This window comes from Taurulus bubalis, assembly GCF_910589615.1.
Source record: "Taurulus bubalis genome assembly, chromosome: 11".
Taxonomy (NCBI): domain Eukaryota; kingdom Metazoa; phylum Chordata; class Actinopteri; order Perciformes; family Cottidae; genus Taurulus; species Taurulus bubalis.
The window spans coordinates 27,915,054-27,935,154 of NC_136599.1; the positions used below are offsets into that span (position 1 = coordinate 27,915,054).

The following is a 20,101-nucleotide window of genomic DNA, read 5'->3' on the forward strand; positions in this document are numbered from 1 at the left end:
ATGTTGTGGAGTCCTACCGTTTCCTGGGCTCCACCCTAACCCAGGACCTCAAGTGGGAGTTTAACATCAGCTTCATCACCAAGAAGGCTCAGCAGAGGATGTTCTTCCTGAGGCAGCTGAAGAAATTCAACCTGCCAAAGACCATGATGGTGCACTTCTACACTGCCACCGTTGAGTCCAGCCTCTGCTCCTCCATCAGCGTCTGGTACGCTGCAGCCACTGCCAAGGACAAGGGCAGGCTGTTGCGCATCATCCGCTCTGCTGAGAGGGTGATTGGCTGCAATCTGCCGTCCCTCCAGGACTTGTTCACTTCAAGGACCCTAAAGCGGGCAAGAAAGATTGTAGCCGACCCCTCTCACCCTGGACACCCTGAACAGTTTCTTCCCGTCAGAAGTTGGGCTCGGGTCCCCCAAACAGAACCCGGGTCCCCCACTGACTGACTCTGTCATCCACAGGACAATTTCTCCCCTGCACATCCCTTCATACTTCATATTGAAATACACTTACACAATTCACTCACACAATACACCAACATTACACTTGTTTAAAGTACAGTTTGTCTGTGCACTTTATTTTAATTGTATATTCTATTGTACATTTTATTGTAAATTGAATATGTTCCTATTTCTAGCACGTTTTTTATTGTCTAATGTTATGCACCCACCCGCCATGGCAAATTCCTTGTATGTGAAGCATACTTGGCAATGAACTGATTCTGATTCCGATTCTGATTATTAACATCTTAGCCCTTCTTCTCTCAGGTCTCAGCGGGGATCCGGCTGACATGGAGCGTCGGTACCAAACGTTCGGCCAAAACTTCATCCCCCCGAAGAAGGCCAAGACCTTCCTGGAACTCGTGTGGGAGGCCTTGCAGGACGTCACACTCATCATCTTGGAGGCCGCTGCCATCATCTCCCTTGGCCTCTCTTTCTACCAGCCTCCCGGACAAGAAAGCGATTGTGAGGGCAGGGGCAGAGGGAGCTGGGGTGGATGGTTTGGAAGGGTGTGAGAGGAAGTGGGGGAGTAAGAGCAATATAAGGGGAGAGGTGGAGGAGGGTGGAGGTGACTGGTTGGAGGTTACTGGGTGGAGGAGGTTGGAGGTGACTGGTTGGAGGTTACTGGTTGGAGGTGACTGGTTGGAGGTGACTGGGTGGAGGTGACTGGGTGGAGGTGACTGGATGTGACTGGGTGGAGGAGGGTGGAGGTGACTGGATGGTGGAGGGTGGAGGTGACAGGATGGAGGGGGGTGTGACTGGGTGGAGGAGGGGGATGTGACTGGGTGGAGGAGGGTGGAGGTGACTGGTGGTGGAGGTGACTGGGTGGAGGTTACTGGGTGGAGATGACTGGATGGAGGAGGATGGAGGTGACTGGATGGAGGAGGGTGGAGTTGACTGTGTGGAGGAGGGTGAAGTTGACTGTGTGGAGGAGGGTGGAGTTGACTGGATGGAGGAGGGTGGGGTTGACTGTGTGGAGGAGGGTGGAGCTGACTGTGTGGAGGAGGGTGGAGGTGACTGGTTGGAGGTGACTGTGTGGAGGTGACTGGATGGAGGAGGGTAGAGGTGACTCGGTGGAGGAGGATGGAGGTGACTGGATGGAGGAGGGTGGAGTTGACTGTGTGGAGGAGGGTGGAGTTGACTGTGTGGAGGAGGGTGGAGGTGACTGGTTGGAGGTGACTGGGTGGAGGAGGGTGGAGGTGACTGGTTGGAGGTTCCTGGGTGGAGGTGACTGGGTGGAGGTTACTGGGTGGAGGATGGTGGAGGTGACTGGTTGGAGGTGACTGGGTGGAGGAGGGTGGAGTTGACTGGTTGGAGGTTACTGGGTGGAGGATGGTGGAGGTGACTGGGTGGAGGAGGGGAGGTGACTGGGTGGGAGAGGGTGGAGGGTGGAGTTGGCTGGGTGGAGGAGGGTGGAGGTGACTGGATGGAGGAGGGGGGTGTGACTGGGTGGAGGAGGGTGGAGGTGACTGGATGGAGGAAGGTGGAGGTGACTGGGTGGAGGTTACTGGGTGGAGGTTACTGGGTGGAGGTTACTGGGTGGAGGAGGGTGGAGGTGGCTGGGTGGAGGAGGGTGGAGCTGACTGGGTGGAGGGGACTGGGTGGAGGAGGGTGGAGATGACTATGTAGAGGAGGGTGGATCTGACTGGGTGGAGGGGACTGGGTGAAGGAGGGTGGAGCTGACTGGGTGGAGGGGACTAGAGTGGAGGAGGGTGGAGATGACTGACAGCAACAGGTGGCTTAAATATGATTTGACTCAGTTGTGATATCATGACTCTGGCTGAGTACTTCACAAAATACCCAACCCACCTTCCCTCCGTTCCCCTCGAACCAGCTTGTGGAGATTTGTCGGGGTCCGCAGAGGAGGAAGGTGAAGGTGACACCGGCTGGATTGAAGGTGCGGCCATCCTGCTGTCTGTTGTGTGTGTCGTCCTGGTGACGGCGTTTAACGACTGGTCCAAAGAGAAGCAGTTCCGGGGCCTCCAGAGTCGGATCGAACAAGAACAGAAGGTCACGGTGGTGCGTAAAGGAAATGTCATCCAGATCCCCGTGGCTGACATGGTGGTGGGGGACATGGCTCAGGTCAAATACGGTAAGGAAACTGCAGCTACAAATATTTTGACGGTTGATTAATCAATTTATTTTGAATTGAATGATCAATTTTACACTTTATATGCTATCTAAAGTAATAACAAATGAAGCTACAAGAAGCTAAACTGATTTGAAATGTGAACACCCTCCTCATTTGAGCACTCTTTTCACCTTTGACTAAAAATGGTTAAACTGGGGTTAGCCTGCATGTGTCGGAGAAAAATTATTCACCAGCTCTTTTTCAACAGGACGTTTGTATTTGTGTACGGGTCAGAAAAAGAAGACATAATGGGCAATTAGGCCAGGTGTTCCACACTGTGTGCTTAGCTGATCAGCCCCTGCTGGACGCAGCTCTGTTGCTCTCTATCAGCTTTCTCCCTTTTTTCTTCCCGTTAAAGTTTTTGGGGGGAGTGTTTCCTGTTCCTATGTGAGGGTCAAAGGTCAGAGGATGTAGTAAGTGTACCGATTGTAAAGGCCTCTGAAGAATCATTTCTTAATTTTGGGCTATACAAAATAAATTGAATTGAATGTATACATAAATGTTCCTTTTGACATGTCTCTAACCTGCAAGGGGACTGACAATGGTCTGTGCTGTCTGTGTTCAGGAGACCTGCTGCCAGCTGATGGGGTCTTGGTCCAAGGCAACGATCTGAAGGTAGATGAGAGCTCTCTTACAGGAGAGTCTGACCATGTCGACAAGTCTGTGGATAAGGACCCCATGCTGCTCTCGGGTTTGTTTTCACAGTTTTGATTTTTGGTGAACAAAATAACAGAACCACTTGGCACTTTGTGTTAATGTTTCCCATGTGTATGAATGCATAAATGAGCATGCCTGGCACTAGGCTAGAATGCAGGCAATTTAAATGTACAAGGAGTCAGATTAATATAACATGCATGCTGGTTAAGACAGGGTACGAACATTTTTTATATGTATATTGGACTTATGGATTTCTATGAATTTGTCATGTGACTGTCTTGGTTGTTGTTGCGCTCTTGTTGTAAGCCCATATGTGCAGAACTCCAGGACACATACATCTACTAATACATCAAACATGGGGGTGAGGTGTGAGGTAACAACATAATAATGTATAGATTTAGTTTTAAAATCAACTCTTTCTTGGAAGATCTTTGAAGAAACTAAAGGTAGTGGAATAGAAGCTTACCAATAAGCGCTGTAGGAGTTCATGGTTCAACTGTGAGGAGCTAGCCAGCGTTTTGCGTTAGCCTAAGCACTTGGTGTTGGAACCTAAACTAAAGACAGGAAGTTAGTTACAACAACTAAACATTTGTTCAAAGATTGTTGGACAACCACTTCAGGAGCTGTATGCTTCCATGTATGACAACAGCATGCTGAGGTTGGCAAAAAACATCACCTCAAACACTAATCATGTTTTGTATAGTGAATACAGGTTATTGCCCTCAGGAAGGAGATACGAGGTACCACTTTTCAAGAAGGTTAGACTAAAAAAGTCCTTTGTCCATCAATCGACTTTGATGCTAAACCGGAGATAGGCGGAGTGGTGGACAATGTGCTCTCGACTATCTGTACCCATGTATGTAAATTTGTTGTGTTTCAATGTGTCATGTCAATGTGTGTAATTCATGTTTTCTGTTTAAACATGCAACGGCTGCTGGGTCGCAAGACAAATTTCAGCACCAGCTGACGAATAAAGTTCATATCATATCATATTATCACCTGACTCAGCAGTTCCCCTCAAGCTGTTATAGCAGTTTTCAGTAAATTCCTTTCTGCTTTGGTTTTGGGACTGCTCTCATATGAGTGGTCGTCCTGTAGCCACAAGGTAGTTGGTTTGATCCCCAGTCCCCCCATACTTTGCATGTTGAATGTCCTTAAGCAAGACACTGAACCCCTAGTTGCTCCCCGGGCGCCTCACAGGGCAGCACACTGCTCCTTAATTACTCAGGATGGGTTAAATACAGAGAATAATTTCCCCGAGGGGATCAATAAAGGATACTTTTCTTCTTCTTAAACCCCCTTTCCAGCCATTTGGTAAACCTGCCTTCCACTAAACGACAGGCAGATAAAGTTAGCGATCACCTGGTAAACCAAGTGGAGCATTTAGGAGGTTAAGAGCCAGACATTTTTCTAAGGAGTTGGTGAAGACAAAAACAGAGCGAAAAGAAGAGTGAATATTGCACTTACGGTGGCCAGAACCACCACTCCAACATAATTATGAAGTTGCTCTGTGTCTGCTGGATGTGCAAGTAAGCAATTGTTAACATTTAGCATTTAATAAGGTGATACTGTTTGTGTAGTGCAGTGTTTTTCAACCTTTTTTGAGCCGCGGCACATTTTCTACAATAAAAAAATCCCACGGCACACCAACAACTCAAAAACGTACAGAATGTCACATTGTAGCATAATACAGCATGTGGTAGGTAATTGTTGTGTTACCCACTGGCATGGAAGAGCATTCAGTGTTTCCCCTGGTTTACAGCTTTAGGGGGAGCGACTGACAGACAGACGGACATACTACATCGTGGTACCTCACAGTACTACAAAGTAATACTTCACAGTACTAGTGACTCCATCTGTGCTTTTATAAATAATAGAATAAAGAACATTGCAATCACTTTCAATTAAACCAGATTGCTCCATCAAACAAAAAAAAAGTATTATCACTTTGTTAGAAAAATGAAAATAAAGTTATAGCCGTGCAAAAAATAACTAATATTTAGTTACTACTAAATAGCTTATTGTGGAAAACAGAATGAGTGCAGATATTCAATTCAGTTTATTTTATATAGCCCAACATCACAAATACAAGTTTGCCTCGGAGGGCTTTACAATGTGTACACATAACATCCTGTCCCAGGACCTCACATCGGATCAGGAAAAACTCCCCCAAAAAAGATAGTAAAAACCCTTTCACAGGGAAAAAAATGGGAAGAAACCTGAGGGAGAGCAACAGAGGAGGATCCCTCTCCCCGGATGGACAGAAGCATTAGATGTCATGTGACCAGAATGAATAACGTAACGGAGTTACAGCACATTACATGAATGTGACAGAAATGATTCATATAATGAGTAGTAGGCATGGTCCATGATCCAGATAGCCACGATCCATTAAGCAGAAGGAGGTAGAGAGGAGGGGCATCCCAGGGGCAGTGGGAGGAGAAAGCAGGGCCATGGCAGCTGGCAGGACCGGCTCCAGTTGCATCAGCAGGGCCAGGGGGAGGACCTGGTTCCAGGCAGCCACGAATCCATGGAAAAAGAAAGTAGAGTTAGTAATATGCATTGAAGAGACAATCATTTATCCAGAAGGAGAGAAAGAAGAGGTGAAGAGGAGAGGAGGAGAGGAGGAGCGAAAGAGGAAGAGAAGGAAAGGAGGAGCTCAGTGTATCCTAAGATGTCCCCCAGCAGTCTAGGCCTATAGCAGCATATCTAGGGGCTGGACCAGGGCAAACCTGAGCCAGCCCTAACTATAAGCCTGAAACAGCCCTAACTATAAGCGCCATCAAAGAGGAAAGTCTTAAGTCTACTCTTAAATGAGGTGACTGTGTCTGCCCCCCGAACTGAAAGTGGAAGCTGATTCCACAGAAGAGGAGCCCGATAACTGAAAGCTCTGCTCCCAACCTACTTTAGATATGTGAGCATCACGTTGTATCAGTATTAGTGGCTGCAGTGAGCTGCTTTCCTCTCCAACTCTTTTTAAAACGAGGTTGTAGATTTGATACAGCTCTCATTTCATGCTCAATGTTGAAAGACGCAACAGCAGGAAAGACGACCTCATGGAGGGAGATCTCATAAAGATCGGCTTTTGGCGAAATGACAAGAATTGGCGAGTTGCGCATGCGCAAGCGTGACCTATTAACGGCGGACGGTGAAACCAGCATTTCTTCTTGCGCCCCACCTGAAAAAAATATTCAATTCAATTCAGTTTATTTTGTATAGCCCAACATCACAAATACAAGTTTGCCTCGGAGGGCTTTACAATCTGTACACATGACATCCCTGTCCCGGGACCTCACATCGGATCAGGAACAACTCCCCCAAAAAGATAGTAAAAACCCTTTCACAGGGAAAAAAAGTGGAAGAAACCTGAGGGAGAGCAACAGAGGAGGATCCCTCTCCCCGGATGGACAGAAGCAATAGATGTCATATGGCCAGAATGAATAACGTAACGGAGTTACAGCACATTCAATGAATGTGACAGAAATGATTCATATAATGAGTAGTATGCATGGTCCATGATCCAGATAGCCACGATCCATTAAGCAGAAGGAGGTAGAGAGGAGGGGCATCCCAGGGGCAGTGGGAGGAGAAAGCAGGGCCATGGCAGCTGGCAGGACGGCTCCAGGCCAGTTGCATCGGCAGGGCCATGGTTGTATCAGCAGGGCCAGGGGGGAGGACCGGGGTCCTCCCCCTGGATCCAGGCAGCCACGAATCCATGGAGAAAGAAAGTAGAGTTAGTAGTATGCAAATACCGCACCAGTTTGATAAATACTGAATTAAAGGAAACATGGTGTTGAATGACAACCACAAAGTGAGCAGGCTTTGTCACTGCAGTGTGTTTTTCAGGCTTTTGGAGGAATTTTTTTCCATAGCCTCTCGATATGTGAAGTCAGAAACGTCATTGATGGAGCTCCGCAGGCTGTTTGTCTTGACCTGCAAATACATGAACTGTTAGGCTTTAAAAGTGATAGCTCATAGCTTAAAATAGTGATAGCTTAAAGCAGCAAATCCCATTGTGAAAAGCACGCAACATATTTTTTGCTGCTCTCTGTCCACTGTGTCTCAACTGTGTGCATCGGGGCGGAACTCCTCTGGCCGCGACACAGAGCAGAGAAGAGTTGTAGACGCGACCCAGAAATGACAAGCTGTCTTGTAGATTTGATCAATAACATACATCCGTTTAGTTTGTTTAATAGCAGAACAAGGGGCAGACCTGTTCTATAGGAAATTACTAGGCCAGCCACTATATTGCAGCTCAGACACTCAACAATGGAAAATTATTTGAGGCAGCTAAATAATATTTTTGGTGAAAAAAGTGAAATTGGACATTTTCTCACGCCACACCTGATGATCTCTCACGGCACACTGGTGTGCCGCGGCACAGTGGTTGACAATCATTGGTGTAGTGTATCCTGCCCCAAGTGTATGTTGACGTATGTCCAATAAAATAGCTTTGTGACTTTTAAGAAACACAAAGGAGAAACCTTTGGTAAGCATCTCTGTGTTTCCTATTAAATTAAAATGAATTAAAAATTAAAATAAATCTCCATAACTTCAGACGAAAAGCATTGTTTGGCCGATGATGAACTTTAAGACGACCAGGTATGGATAGCTTTCAAAACCAAAACTAGACTAGCCTTCTACAAAACGTTTTGACCAAACTCCTCATAGTGTGACCCACTTGCCAGATGAGTTGGGTGCACTCCAAAAGGATTTATATTTTTTCAAATTTCCTTTTTCTTCTGCCTAAATGATGATGTATCGTGTTGTGCTGAGCTCAAGTGGTGAAAGCAACACAGGCCATCCATCCTATGTTCAGGGGAACTGCTGCCAGCTTACAGCTGGGTTAGCAAGGTGCTTTGAGCTTACAAAGAACCCTGCTAAAAAATATCACAAGTTGTTCATATTTGAGGATGCTAATTTGCAAGCGCCACTGATTTCTTAATTGAATCTAAACTAGGTACCCATGTGATGGAGGGCTCGGGCAGGATGCTGGTGACGGCTGTAGGTGTCAACTCACAGACGGGCATCATCTTCACCCTCCTGGGTGCTGGAGAAATAGAGGAAGAAGGGAAGGAGAAGAAAGGTATGTGAAAGAGAGAAACCACAGAGACACAGAAAATTGACAGAATTGTTTTCTCTAATGAGAGAAAGATATAGATATTGTTGTTAAAGACATGCCGCACCTTTATATATTTTTCGACTCATATTGACTCATATCGACTCATATACTTAGTAAGATATCAGAAGCACACATGGTTTTGTTCTTGAAATATGCAATTAAGTAGAGGAAGTAAAATACCAAAAACATGCAAAGCAACTACAAAGAGACTCTAAAGGACTACAAAGACATGCAAATCAACTACAAAGAGACTCTAAACAATCACAAAGATATGCAAATCAACTACAAAGAGACTCTAAACAACTACGAAGATATGCAAATCAACTACAAAGAGACTCTAAACAACTACGAAGATATGCAAATCAACTACAAAGATATGTAAATCAACTACAAAGAGACTCTAAACAACTACAAAGATATGCAAATCAACTACAAAGATATGTAAATCAACTACAAAGAGACTCTAAACAACTACAAAGATATGCAAATCAACTACAAAAAGACTCTAAAGGACTACAAAGAGACTAAACAATTACAAAGATATGCAAATCAACTACAAAGAGACTCTAAAGGACTACAAAGAGACTCTAAACAACTACAAAGATATGCAAATCAACTACAAAGAGACTCTAAAGGACTACAAAGAGACTTTAAACAACTACAAAGATATGCAAATCAACTACAAAGAGACTCTAAAGGACTACAAAGAGACTCTAAACAACTATAAAAACATGCAAAGCAACTACAAGGAGGTGTTATATGACTACAAAGAGACTCTAAACAACCACAATAACACACAAAAACAGGCAAAATGCGAACAATAAAAGATACAAAAAGGTTTACAAAAAGATGCAAAAAAACTGTCTGTGCCCGCTGTCTCATAATCCGTCCATGCACATGTATATCAGCCTGTGTGTGTGTAGAATTAATTGGGTGCCTAACTGATTTCAGATAAGAGCTTCAACAGGAAGCACACCAGTTTAACCTCATCGATAATTTAGCTCACATCCTCTTCACCCCTCTAGTTATCATGCCCCCTCTCTCTGCGTATCCATTTTTCTCTATTTCTCTCACTCGGTCTCTTGTTTACCCCACCGCTATGCCCTCTTCCACTTTTCTATCCTTCCTTTTGCTCCCCCTGTTTTTCCTTCCTCCCCCCTTAATCTGAGAGAGAAAGAGGCTGAAGATTGAATCAATTATTGAAAGCGCAGGGGAGAGCGAGGGATCCAGTGAGGTTCAGGCTGAGTGTTGGTTGGTCAATCAATGCATGCAGCATTCGTCTGGGCCCTGCAGTCAGAGTGGAGCTGGAGACAACAACAGAGGCTACACATACTTTCAGAAGCACTTAAGTTTAATATCATTACCAGTGCACTTATCCATGTCTCTACTGATGCATGGGAATGTGTGCAGTATTGTTGGCATCTTGAAAAGGAGAAACATGTAAAGCATCTTACAATGCAGAATTAGCTCATGGTGCTTGTTTTATGAAATAAATATACTCTTATCGCTTGTTTTCCAAAGTGTTGCACACTAGGATGTTTGGCGCTCAGTGCAGCAGCTCTAGATCATTCAGTCATTTACTGGAGCTAATACATTAATCATACGACTTCTACAAATGCCATAACTTGTTAGTTTTTTTCCTCGTGCAATGTGGGTTACTTTGGGGTTATATAGTGTTCTCTTTGAACTGTCTCTCATTTGAGATTGAGGTTATATTCTGTTCAACTCTGACATTGTATATAGCCATCTACAAGTATAATGCTAGCACAGTTGTGCATACAAACACATTCACTACTTGAGTTTTTTATTCTTCCCGCTTTGCTCTCTTTTGTTTTCCCTTTTTGCCAAATCCTCTCGTTGCCCCAAAACCTTCCTTCCTCACACATTCCCCAAACAGAGGACAGTACTCAGTTGCTCATCTCTACAGAAGCCAGTTTCAGCACAGTCACCAATGGTATGTGAGCACAAAGTTGTCTGCCTGTCCCGCTCCTTTCCTCAGACAATGAATGGAACCCAGCACACAGTGCAGTGAACGTGACCTATGATGGACTTACACTTATGAAATATGTCTTCAGCCTCTTGACCCTGTGTATGAAGATGTGTGAACCTGTATTATTCTTCCCTTTGGTATTGTTACTTTGTGTGTTTCTGTCTCTGGAAGTGTGTCTTTAGCTGTCATAAAATCACAAATATGGACAGTTTTTTCAGCATGTGAACACTTTCTATGTACCCATGTGTCTAAGTCCACCTCCCTTTCTCTCAGGAAAACAACCTGATGGAGCTGTAGAGAACAATCAGAACAAAGGTAAAGGCCCCTGGCCTGTGCATGTGTGTGGAGAGCCTGGTTTGGATGTAGGAGGAGCTTACTTAATCTGCAGACATGGTGCAGGAGAGAGCACATATATGGTTTTTTTGTGTGTGTTTCAGCCAAGAAGCAGGACGGGGGTGTTGCCATGGAGATGCAACCCCTGAAAAGTGCAGAGGGAGGGGAGGTAGAGGACAGAGAGAAGAAGAAGACCAGTGTTCCAAAGAAAGAAAAGAGTGTGTTGCAGGGCAAGCTCACCAAACTAGCTGTTCAAATCGGCAAAGCAGGTAAAGAAATGTCTGTCTCCACTAAGCATGAACAGGTGGAGTTCTCTCTGGGGCAATGCGCTCTATGAGTGTGATGCATGAATTGTGGGAGTTGTGTGAAACTTTGCACATAAGGTGGGAAGATTCATACTTAGAAGGATGTTTTGTTGCTCAATAACAGACATGTAAAGTGCTATAAGTGAAAGCACAAGTGAAGTGGATGATGAAGCACCGTGTGGCTCTTCATTCTCTTCCCCTCTTAGTCGACCAGGATTCCTGCCATTAATTAGTCATGTTTTATGCTTTTTCATCCCAAATAATTTATTTCCAAACAATTTACGAGCACATCTTTGGTAAACACAAGATTTAGAGTTTTGGGGGATTCTTTGTAGAGAAACTAGAAATGGATTAGTTGACGTAATCATATGAGTGACTCAGAATGTCTTTGTTCGAGCGCATCTTTCATAGATATTAGATATTAGACAGATAGTCTGATTGACGGCTTCCCTTCTTTGAATCCCCACAGGTTTGGTGATGTCGGCCATCACCGTCATTATCTTGGTGCTGTTCTTCGTCATCAACACGTTTGTTGTTGAAGGTCTGTGTGTAAACAACGTCCTGAAAGGACACACGTACTATCCCAGAATGCACCTCTTTCACTTCCTGGCACATTTTACAGTCTCGATATTTACCACTCTGCTGAGTTGGACTCTCTCTCAATATGTAGAGTGGTGTGTGTTGCAGGTCACACGTGGCTGGCAGAGTGCACTCCGGTCTACGTCCAGTATTTTGTCAAGTTCTTCATCATCGGAGTCACTGTGCTGGTCGTGGCTGTCCCAGAAGGCTTACCTCTCGCTGTCACCATCTCTCTGGCTTACTCTGTCAAGGTAGACCCACGTGTCCAATGTACTGAATGCTTAGCAAATGGAAATGTAGGAACTGCTGGCTCTTTCACCACTGTGCACAGAGACCCCACCGGAGATTACCAGGTGAAGGAATCCATTGTCCCCTCGCCTTTCAAAATCCAACTTTTACTCTCCTGTCTTTTAGTCTCAGTTGGATTTCCTCACTAACATGTCTCTAAGCTGTGCTTTTTGACTGTCGTGCAGTCAAAATCCAGATGATGGAAGAGAGGCGATGATAAAAATGTTGATACATGTGGTTCTGAGTTCAATTATTGCCGTGGACATGCAGCAACTTAGCGTAGCTTAGCGCCCAAAATTAACAAAATCAACATAGCAGTCGGGATTTAAACTCAGGAATGAACACTGTATGAAGTCCACTTTATAAATCCTCTTCACTCAAGTTGTCAATGAAAACAGCCATTCATAGCAAGTTATATGCACTGCACAAAGAAAATTCGACTGCCGTGCCTCCCTCTCTCCTTCCACCCCTGAATCCATTTTTCTCTGCCTCTGTCCTCCTGCCCTCCCCGACTCCATCATTCTTGCCTCCCACCACACCCTTCCATCCATCCCTCTGCTTTCCATCACTATCTCATTTGTAGAAAATGATGAAGGACAACAACCTTGTCCGCCACCTGGATGCGTGCGAGACCATGGGCAACGCCACGGCCATCTGCTCCGACAAGACCGGCACCCTCACCACCAACCGCATGACTGTGGTGCAGACTCACATAGGTGAGCAAAAATTTATGAAATACATAATGATAAATAAATTAAAATGACCAAGCATGTCTTTATTTAGTATCTGTGTTATCTATGGTTCACTCTAATGAAAACATAAGGCAATGCTCAGATTGAATAAATGCTGAGCAAAAGGATTAGATTTTGAAAAAACTTTTGTTTTTAGCCTGGTGGAAACTGTGAAAAAAAAACTGTTGACTGTTGATTTGAGTCTACTTCTCATCAATGTAAATGCACTGCTCTGCGGTGACCACAGGCCGACTCAGAAACGCTCACTCAGTTCACTCACTTACTCACTAAAAGGCCGTTCACATTCTGGGTGTAGCTTGAGAGGAGAAGCGTTTGTGGTTCGTCCCAGCTGTTGTGTGGCTGCTTTGTGTTGAACTCCGAGTGGAAGAACTGGGTACGTCAGATCACATTACCGTCAGAGACATAAGGCCACTCAATGCAAGATGCCTCTTATTAATGGCAGTGCACCAGGTCCAGATACGAGATCAACTTCTGAAGAAGAGATACTTAGGCAGTGGAGGAGGGTACTGTTGTACTAATCAGGAGCTGGACTTTACAGATGCATGCATGTCGTTGATTCAGACTTTGCTTTAAAACTAGTTCAACTGTCCACTCATCCATCTTTCACAGTATCACTTAGTTTTTATTTGTCGACAACAATAGTAAAACATTTTGTCATAGTTATTGTTATCAAAGGTATATTTGTTTTAGTATTGTTTGTCTCCTGAAAAAACTATATACAAATGAATAGCATTGGCATTGCTTCCTTTGTTACTTGTAAATACAAAGAGATTACAAAATTAAATGAAAAAAGCTTTTCTTTAAAAAGAATATGCATTGGAGATGGACATGAGGATGCTATGAAAAGAATCCCTCTGAATGCTGAGCATTAAAAACCGGAAACAAGTAGAAAAGCAATTTCAATGGTGAATGGCAGAAATGGTAACTGTTTTCACGGAGAAAAGCCACGCCCCCTTTCCGCAGCGAAAAAGCAAATTAACACAAAGTCAACAAAAAAAAACGTTGTGGAAATTTGCAACCCTTTTGGTGTGAACACAGCATAAGTCTCTGGGGACATATAACTAAACTTCCTTTCGATAGCAGGTTCATCTATTGCTAGCTATTTCCATTTGCAGGTCACAGATGGGTCAATATACAGAGATTATAAAGGATGTGGATTAAAGTGAGCTTGTTGTTGCCCAGGTGATGTGCACCACCGTGTGGTCCCGGACCCTGGACAGATAAACCCCCGGACACTGGATCTATTAGTCAACGCTATCGCTATCAACAGCGCCTACACCTCCAAGATCTTAGTGAGCTTTATCTCTTCAGTAGTCCTGCCTTTTTTAAATGTCATCCTCTTTCGTTTCCTCTTGCCTCATCCATCTTGTGTCTCCTTCTCTGTCTCCCTCTAATCTACCCTCAAACTTGATTCCACCTGTCTCTGCATCAGCCGCCTGATGTGGAGGGGGGCCTGGCTAAGCAGGTGGGCAACAAGACCGAATGTGGCCTGCTGGGGTTTGTGTTAGACCTGCAGCGGGACTATGCCCCGGTCAGAGAGCAGATCCCGGAGGAGCGACTGTACAAGGTAGGGAACCATGCACCACATCCACCTTCACTAGTTCCTTTTTTATTATTTGATTTTATTTTATTTTTTTTATAATTAAAAGTTATAGCTATTTTATAGTTTAATTGTTTTTCACAAATGCACTACATGTTATAATTACTTCTCCCAATTAGCTTATTTCCTCATTGCACAGATCCTGTGTTCCTCTGTTGCCTTCAGCCTGCTGCATGGTGCTGTTTAATGATCTGGTTAACATTTTCTAGAGACTATAATCCACAGAGACCAGTCATACTGCGTACTGGATAGATCCATCATGGATAAAAAAAAATTCTCATGAGAGACTTGTTGGACCTTTGTAAAGTGTATAATATTGATGTTGGTGTTATATCATTAGATCAAGAGAAGGCTTTTGATAGGGTTGACATTAAGGGCTTTTTGGTGAAGGGTTTGTGTCACTGTTAGGTTTGATGTACAAGGAAGCTTCTTGTCTGTTGAAGGTGGGGAGTGCGCTGAGCTGTCCAGTTCAGGTCCAGAGTGTCCAAAGGGGCATCAGGCAGGGATGTTCTACCTCTGGACAGCTATATTCCATTGTAATTGAGCCTCTTCTTAACAGGTTGAGATCCCGCCTGTCAGGACTCATGTTACCTGGGCTGCCTCAGCGGCCCTCGCTGGTGGTGGCAGCATATGCTGATGACATTAAGGTAGCAGTTTTGTTTTGTTTCAGAGGACATCTTCAGCACTTTGGGAAAAGTGAAGATTTGCAGGTTGGGCACTGGTTAAGCAAAGAAACACCAAAGCTAACCGGAAACATCAGGTGGGGAAGGCAGGGCTTGAAGATTTTGGATGTTTTTTTGGGAACAGAGGAGTTTCAAAAACAGAACTGGGAGGGTGCTATGGAGAGAGTGTGCACCAGGCTGTCTAAATGGAAATGGCTGCTACCTCAGCTCTCTTACAGGGGGAGGGTCCTAATTGTCAATAACTTGGTTGCCTCGACCCTTTGGCACAGACCGGTAGCCCTGCCTCCACCACAGGGCCTGATTGAAGGAATCCAGAGGGCAGTTGTGACATTTTCTGGTCCGGGCTTCACTGGCTGAGAGCTGCGGTGCTGTACCTGCCGGTCCAGGAGGGAGGGCAGGGCCTGGTGGATATCGCATCTCACATCCAAGCCTTCAGACTGCAGACTGCTCAGAGACTGCTCTACAGTTTCGGCCTGCCATGGACGGATACTGCCTGTGTGCTGCTGAGGAGGGCTGGACAATTAGGGTACGACAAACACCTGTTCCTACTTCAGCTCCAGGCAGTGGATTTAACGGGTCTGACACCTTTCTACTAGTCCGTCTACACGCGTGGCAGGTTGTTACAGTCCACCGGGGAGCTGTGACCACACCAGGGATGTGGCTCTTTGAGGAGCCGCTGTTCGGGAGCAGCTACATTATGTCTCAGGTCCTGGTGTCGGTCCGCCTGGGATCCAGACTCAGAGAGGCCGGCTGTGTGAAGCTGGGTCATCTGATGAAGACTTCTATCCCTCATCTAGCGGAGCTGATTAACATCCGGTCCAGCAGGCTGCTGCTCAGGCTGGTGGAGGAGGTCTGTGCTTCTCTGCCAGGAGTCCTCAGAGCGTTTGTTGGAGACCCCACATTATCTCACCAATGGGACGATGAGTGTGAGTATGTCTTTCCACCCCTAGTTGTCTGTCCTGCTGTGGGACAGTGGAAGGATGAGGAGGGCATCCTGCTGTCTCTAAAGACACCCCAGTTGGGACATTTTGAGAAAGCAATGTACCAGGTCGTTGTGAAGGTCTCTAATTTGCGTTCTCTGGGGGGGGTGAGGGTATCGAGGTGGACTGAGTTTTTTGGCAGGGGATCCTCCCCAGGAGGCTGTTTGCAGTCCCTGTACAAACCTCCTATAGACAAACGGACAGGAGATCTCCAGTGGAGGGTTGTACATGGGTCCGTAATTACAAATGGGTATCTGGTGCACATCGTTCCTGGCTCAGGAGACGGCTGTCCTTTCTGCGCTGAGACAGAAATCATCAACCATCTGTTTTTTGAGTGCTCCAGACTGGTGAGACTCTTGAAGATGTGGTTTCAGGGCTTACGAGAACACTTTTCTTTCTGTCTATTTATCTATGGTCCAAACTACTCTGCTAAAAAAAAAAACATATACACACACTAATGAACTTCCTTTCAGGACTGGCCAAACTAGCAATTTGGAAAACAAGGGAAAAACGTGTGAGGGGTGAAGGGTCAGAGGACGTGAGTTGAATGCTGACGGGGTTTGGTTTTTACAGACTGACAGAAAACACAGAACTCTCTGTGAACATTTGGGCTCTGACGGACGTTCTGTGTTCAGTCAGAGACAATGCTCTGGTTCTGAACTTGTGATTTGTGCTTTTTGTTTTCTTTACTATTTATTTTTTTGTTTTGATAAAGTTTTTGATAAACAGTAAAGCCGTAAACAGAATTGATTTAGTAATAGAGATACTAGACAATCTCTCTCTCTCTCTCTCAGGTTTATACATTCAACTCAGTGCGTAAATCCATGTGTACGGTGATCAAGCTGCCTGACGGTTCCTTCCGCCTCTACAGCAAAGGAGCCTCGGAGATCCTGTTGAAGAAGTGAGTGTTAGAAGAGGATGGGGAGGCGGAGGTGGTCTGTGGCGAAACATTAGATCACATGAATAAGGAAAAGATAGTTCATTGGGGACTGGGTTCAAAAGTAAGAGACAAAATATGTTCTATTAATGAGTATTTTATGGGGTTAGTTCAGTCTCAATAATGACAAATGCACACAGAAGGATTCACAAACATATTCAATTTACAAATGCACACAGAAGGGTTTGCAAATACATTCCAATGATTTATATAAATGTAAATGCCAGCGTACAGTTACGGAATTGGCGGAGGTGATCAGTCAGACAATGGCGTCTGGTACACACATCCAACATCTTAACTGTGCTAGTACTAGCACCGCCTCGTGGGTAGGGGAGGGGGGCGCTGCACTCATGTGATTGGTTGAAAATGAGGGCGACATCTGATTGGCTACGGATAGGTCCATATTGAAAAAAATGCATTTTCACAAACAAAATGCAGAAATATATTTGTGATTTTTTTGTTTTTACATTTATCTAAATCATTGTAAACCCTTCTGTGTACATTTGTAAATTTGATTTATTTGTGAATCTTTCTGTGTGCATTTGTCATTATTGAGACTGAACTAACCCCATAGTATTTATCCGGTCCTTTATCTGTGTCCAGGTGTTCTTTCATCCTCGATGCCAATGGAGAGGCGCGCACATTCCGTCCGCGTGACAGAGATGAGATGGTAAAACAGGTGAGACTGAATCACTAAAAGCAGAACAATGTCTTCCAAAGGGCTGTGCTGAATGTCACTTCTCTGCTGTGGCCGGAGTCATGGTGTTTTCCTGTCTCTCCGGGCCATTCTCGTAAACGCCATATGTCAGTGAAGCTTGGAGGGACTTTCTTCAAATTTGGCACAAATGTCCATCTGGACTCAAAGATGAAGTGATTAGATTTTGGAAGTTAAAGGTGACTGTCCACAAATATGGATTGAAGCAGAAACCTTTGCTCGATAAAAATGTGAATATTGTCTTTTTCAATACATTTTGACTTTGGAAATGTTTAGTCACAATCAATCCTACGCACTAAATCCACAAATAGTAGAACCCTAATAATATTAGTGTAGCCTGTGTAGAAATGCCGGGTTTAAACACAATGAATAGCACAAACAAATAAGCTGCACAGCATTGGGATGGTGATTTAGAATTTGAATGCCAACGTTATGAATGAAGCTTAGGTCTATTCGATAAATGTGATTTTTTTTTTTTTACACATCCAACAGTTGCAGAGCAACATTATCAGTCATTAGAACTGGTGTTTGTGTCCACCTGATAAATGTAGGTCCAATATTCACTCTCTTTTAGCTCTGGTTGCTGCCTGCAGTAGGCTGGAGGTCTTTTCCTTACAGCTGTGTCAGAGAGCATTCCCACAAAGTAATCTGACAAAAGATATGCGAGCAGTTTCATCCAGTTTGTCTGCATCAGATATTGGAATGTAAATAACATGTCTGTAATCAGTAAGTTAAGCAGTCTGTGGTAGATTTTGTGAAGGCCTTCCTGACCAAACTTGTAATAATGACTTATAACTAGGTGATTGAGCCAATGGCATGTGAGGGGTTGAGGACCATCTGCATTGCATACCGTGACCTGCCGTCTAACCCGGAGCCGGAATGGGAAAACGAAGCCGAGATATTGACAGAGTTGACCTGCCTCTCTGTGGTTGGGATAGAGGACCCTGTGCGGCCTGAGGTAGGGTTCTGTAGAGTGTGTGTGCTTTGAGTTTCAGCTGCTACTGTGGCTTTCCATAATATGTCATTGTAACCTGTATTTATAAAAGTATTATCTGAGCAAGGGAATGCCTTTGGGAAGATCATGAGTTCTGATATGCACACAGACACACACACACACACACACACACACACACACACACACACACACACACACACACACACACACACACACACACACACACACACACACATGTCCTCAGCTAATGTTACAAACTGGACCCATCTGCCTCATATCCTTTGTGCTTGTTTATGACTGCATGCCCAAGGACCTATTGTGGTTGCAGTGATTTAACATTTCTAATGGAGTGATTTACATGGGCACTGTTCCCGACCCCCATGCAACATTGAAAAGGCGTGTCAGCCAAGAGAGCCCAGCAACGTCCAGCGCCTACAGCATCTCGGAGTGGATCTCATCCAGCCCCGGCACCTTGCCGCCAGGGATATGGGTGCGACCCCCCCTGTCTTCAGGCGGACATGTTGGCCGGGTTTAAGAGTTCCTCAAACGGCTCTTTCCACCGCCCCACGATGTTCCCTGTCTGGGTCAGCAGGGCTCCATGGGCGAAGGCCCGGACACCGGACGCTCGCCGGTGAGCTCCCCTCCTGGGTCTGGCTCCGGGAGGGTGCCCTGGTTTCCCTGGTTCAGGCGAGGTGGCTATCGTGGGCCGCTATCCATCAGGGTTTTTAAAATTTGTTATTGACTATTTATACCGTCATTGACTGCAGTCACTCCTCTTAATCGGAGGTCGCAAGTGATTGACAGCTGCCTCAGAAGCAAAAGACGTTTCCAGCAGTCGACTAGGCAAGAAGAAGCCTGACCTAGTCTGTTGAGGCAACATTTTGGCTTTAAAAACTGACATCCAGCTTGGTTTCCTTTTGAAGCCAAACATCTGCAGATTAATTACTTACTTGATATGTAACATCAGATGCAATACAAGATGATTATATTCCTCTAAATGTGTGTTGGGGCCAGAAGCGAATCATGAGGCACAATTGAATGAGATTCAACTCTTCTCTGTTTAGGAGGCTGAGATCTGCATTCCACTGAGTTTCATCGTTGGCATTGGGTTTTTGTGTGAACACATTTCCTGTCCCTCTCAGGTGCCTGACGCCATCCGAATGTGTCAGCGCGCAGGCATCACGGTGCGGATGGTGACAGGTGATAACATTGACACAGCGAGGGCCATTGCTGTTAAATGTGGCATCATCCACCCTGGGGATGACTTTATCTGTCTCGAGGGAAAAGACTTCAACCGACGAATCAGGAACGAGAAAGGAGAGGTGAGTTGGGGTCTCAGTGGGTTAAGTGCAGAGTAAACTGTCATAGCATTTTTATAATGGTTCCTTTTTGTATTCAAATGAAGTGTCCTATTGCTGTAGTGAATAAGAATGAAGAAAGAATGAATATTAACAAATGTGTAATGAGGGCTGCCTGTTTGATAACCACGCTGACATAATGCCTTCCTCTAACCTCTATTCTACTGCCCGACTGATTAATGTGTACAAGTAATGCGTACCGGTTGATACGCTTCTCTTTGG

At 45.0% G+C, this 20,101-nt stretch overlaps 1 protein-coding gene across 1 annotated transcript in view; it reads left to right on the forward strand.

Annotated features, from left to right (window-relative positions):
- Positions 1-20,101, forward strand: part of atp2b3b (ATPase plasma membrane Ca2+ transporting 3b) — a gene marked incomplete at both ends in the record, with an annotated part of 62,880 nt that overhangs the window by 19,797 nt on the left and 22,982 nt on the right. Inside the window, 15 exons of the mRNA XM_079226727.1 lie at positions 762-959; positions 2,329-2,586; positions 3,191-3,316; positions 8,243-8,368; positions 10,668-10,709; positions 10,832-10,996; positions 11,502-11,573; positions 11,720-11,862; positions 12,483-12,615; positions 13,834-13,943; positions 14,084-14,218; positions 16,709-16,815; positions 17,455-17,530; positions 18,366-18,524; positions 19,664-19,843. Of these exons, the coding sequence (XP_079082853.1) occupies positions 762-959; positions 2,329-2,586; positions 3,191-3,316; positions 8,243-8,368; positions 10,668-10,709; positions 10,832-10,996; positions 11,502-11,573; positions 11,720-11,862; positions 12,483-12,615; positions 13,834-13,943; positions 14,084-14,218; positions 16,709-16,815; positions 17,455-17,530; positions 18,366-18,524; positions 19,664-19,843 (2,030 nt within the window). The remainder of the gene's footprint in view (positions 1-761; positions 960-2,328; positions 2,587-3,190; positions 3,317-8,242; positions 8,369-10,667; positions 10,710-10,831; positions 10,997-11,501; positions 11,574-11,719; positions 11,863-12,482; positions 12,616-13,833; positions 13,944-14,083; positions 14,219-16,708; positions 16,816-17,454; positions 17,531-18,365; positions 18,525-19,663; positions 19,844-20,101) is intronic.